General features: G+C 41.7%; 1 protein-coding gene across 1 annotated transcript; it reads right to left on the bottom strand.

Annotated features, from left to right (window-relative positions):
* Nucleotides 1-334: 334 nt before the first annotated feature.
* LOC145679214 (histone-lysine N-methyltransferase SETMAR-like) lies at nt 335-1210 on the bottom strand. The gene has a single exon (XM_081749802.1). It carries the CDS (start codon nt 1208-1210, stop codon nt 335-337), a length of 876 nt encoding a protein of 291 aa, XP_081605928.1.
* Nucleotides 1211-1830: the final 620 nt, after the last annotated feature.

Genomic DNA, 1830 nt, shown 5'->3' with positions numbered 1-1830 from the left:
TAGAGTGTAATTTCAAATCTGTTAAAGTAATAGATAATTGCCCTGGTTATTAATTGTTAATTAATTTTTTGTACAATTTTTCGAGACAGTCCTTGAAACATTGACATATCCTATTATTGAACTATAAGTTGCCAGGATTTTCTTACGGCTAGAGCGCAAATGATAGCCCAGAGCTGAGGTAAACTTAATAATACGAGGGTATACTGAAAGTCTGAGTAACATTTTTTCACAACCGTAATCTTTATTTGTAAGTGAAACCAAATGCATCATCTAAATCTACAGACCTTTTTTTCACAGAGTCTCCGTTTTTTTTTTTTTTTTTCACACATCTTCCTCATCGTTCTGCAAGTTTGAAAATACCCTTGCGATAGAACTTCGTTCCAGCCGCCCGTAGACACTGACGCACTGCTTGCCGAATATCCTCCGGTGTCTCGTAGTGATAGCCTCGCATCTGTTCCTTCACAAAACCGACAAGATGGTAGTCGGAGGCTGTAGGGAGGATGTGGAAGTATTTCCCACCCAACTCTCCTGATTTGTCCATAGTGGCACGTGCAGTATGCGAACGTGCATTATTCTGTTGAAGGATGATCTTCTTTCTAGGATGTTTATTACGCAAGGCACGACGGAGCTTCAAAAGTGTCTGGATGTAACGGGCGGAATTTATGGTTTGTCCAGGCCCAAGAAAATCAACCAGAATGCAACCCTGTGCATCCCAGAAGACACTCCCCTTAACTTTCCCTACCGATTGTATTGTCTTCGCTTTCTTCTTCGGTGACGAATTCAAGAGATGCCAATCCGTACTCTCTCGTTTTGTTTCAGGTTCATAATGATTGAACCAGCATTCAGCTCCAGGCACAATACTCGTCAAAAAATCATAACCTTCATGTCGAAATCTCTGAAGAAGGGTTTGGTCAATGGTTGGTCTCTGACGTTTGTGGTCATCGGTTAATAAACGTGGGACCCAACGGGCACAAGCCTTTCGATAATCTAAGCTGTGAATCATTTCTTGCACTGCACTGTGTCCAACACCAAGTTTTGCTGCAATTTCATTCACAGTAATACGCCTATCTCCCCTAATCAGCTCATCAAGCCTTACCTTGTTGCGTTCCGTGGAGGCTATTCGAGGGCGCCCGCTGCGAGGCTCATCTTCCATACTTGTGTTTCCTTCCATGTTTCTCTCATTTAACACTGCTTGCAACCATGCACACATATCTATAGGCACGCTACAGTCTGCGGTGAATTTCGGAAGCAGATTGGTCCTCTTTAACAAGAAATTCAATCACAGCACACTGTCGAAACGAAACATCGCTGCCCGCCATTTTGGAAATCCTGCCTGTGGGCACGTGCTAGCAAAAAATAGCGACAACGTCTGGAAAGAAAGAAAGGTCTGTACATTGAGATAATATACTAGGTTTCACTTACAAGTAAAGATTACGATTGTGAAAACATGTTACTCACGACTTTCAGTATGACCCTCGTAATAATTCAATGAAATCACATTTTTTCGCCAAATTTACATGTGTGCAAATAGACCAAAAGTCAGGAAGGCTAGGGTTCATGCTGTTATACACTTTACTGTCCCTGTAACTTACGTCGAACAATAGTTCAAAATAACCCCAAACTCCTAGCAGGGGCGTCATTTAGGGGGGCATTTTCCCCCCTGAGTTTGAAATGTATATAGATTTTATCAATAGAATAGTAGTAAATCAGTGAAACACGCGAAATTTTACTTATATCAAGGTCTTGCCCCTTTAGCAAAATCTGAAATGACGCTCCTGACTCCGAGGACCGTTCAATGAGCTCTCTGCCTCAGAAAGAAAAATATACTAT

This window comes from Thermobia domestica, chromosome 2, assembly GCF_964235325.1.
Source record: "Thermobia domestica chromosome 2, izTheDome1.hap1.1, whole genome shotgun sequence".
Taxonomy (NCBI): domain Eukaryota; kingdom Metazoa; phylum Arthropoda; class Insecta; order Zygentoma; family Lepismatidae; genus Thermobia; species Thermobia domestica.
This window is presented reverse-complemented; position numbering and strand designations above follow the sequence as displayed.

Excerpts from the sequence above, each read along its gene's own strand:
- LOC145679214 (XM_081749802.1), bottom strand. The coding sequence starts at position 1,210 with ATGTGTGCATGGTTGCAAGCAGTGTTAAATGAGAGAAACATGGAAGGA.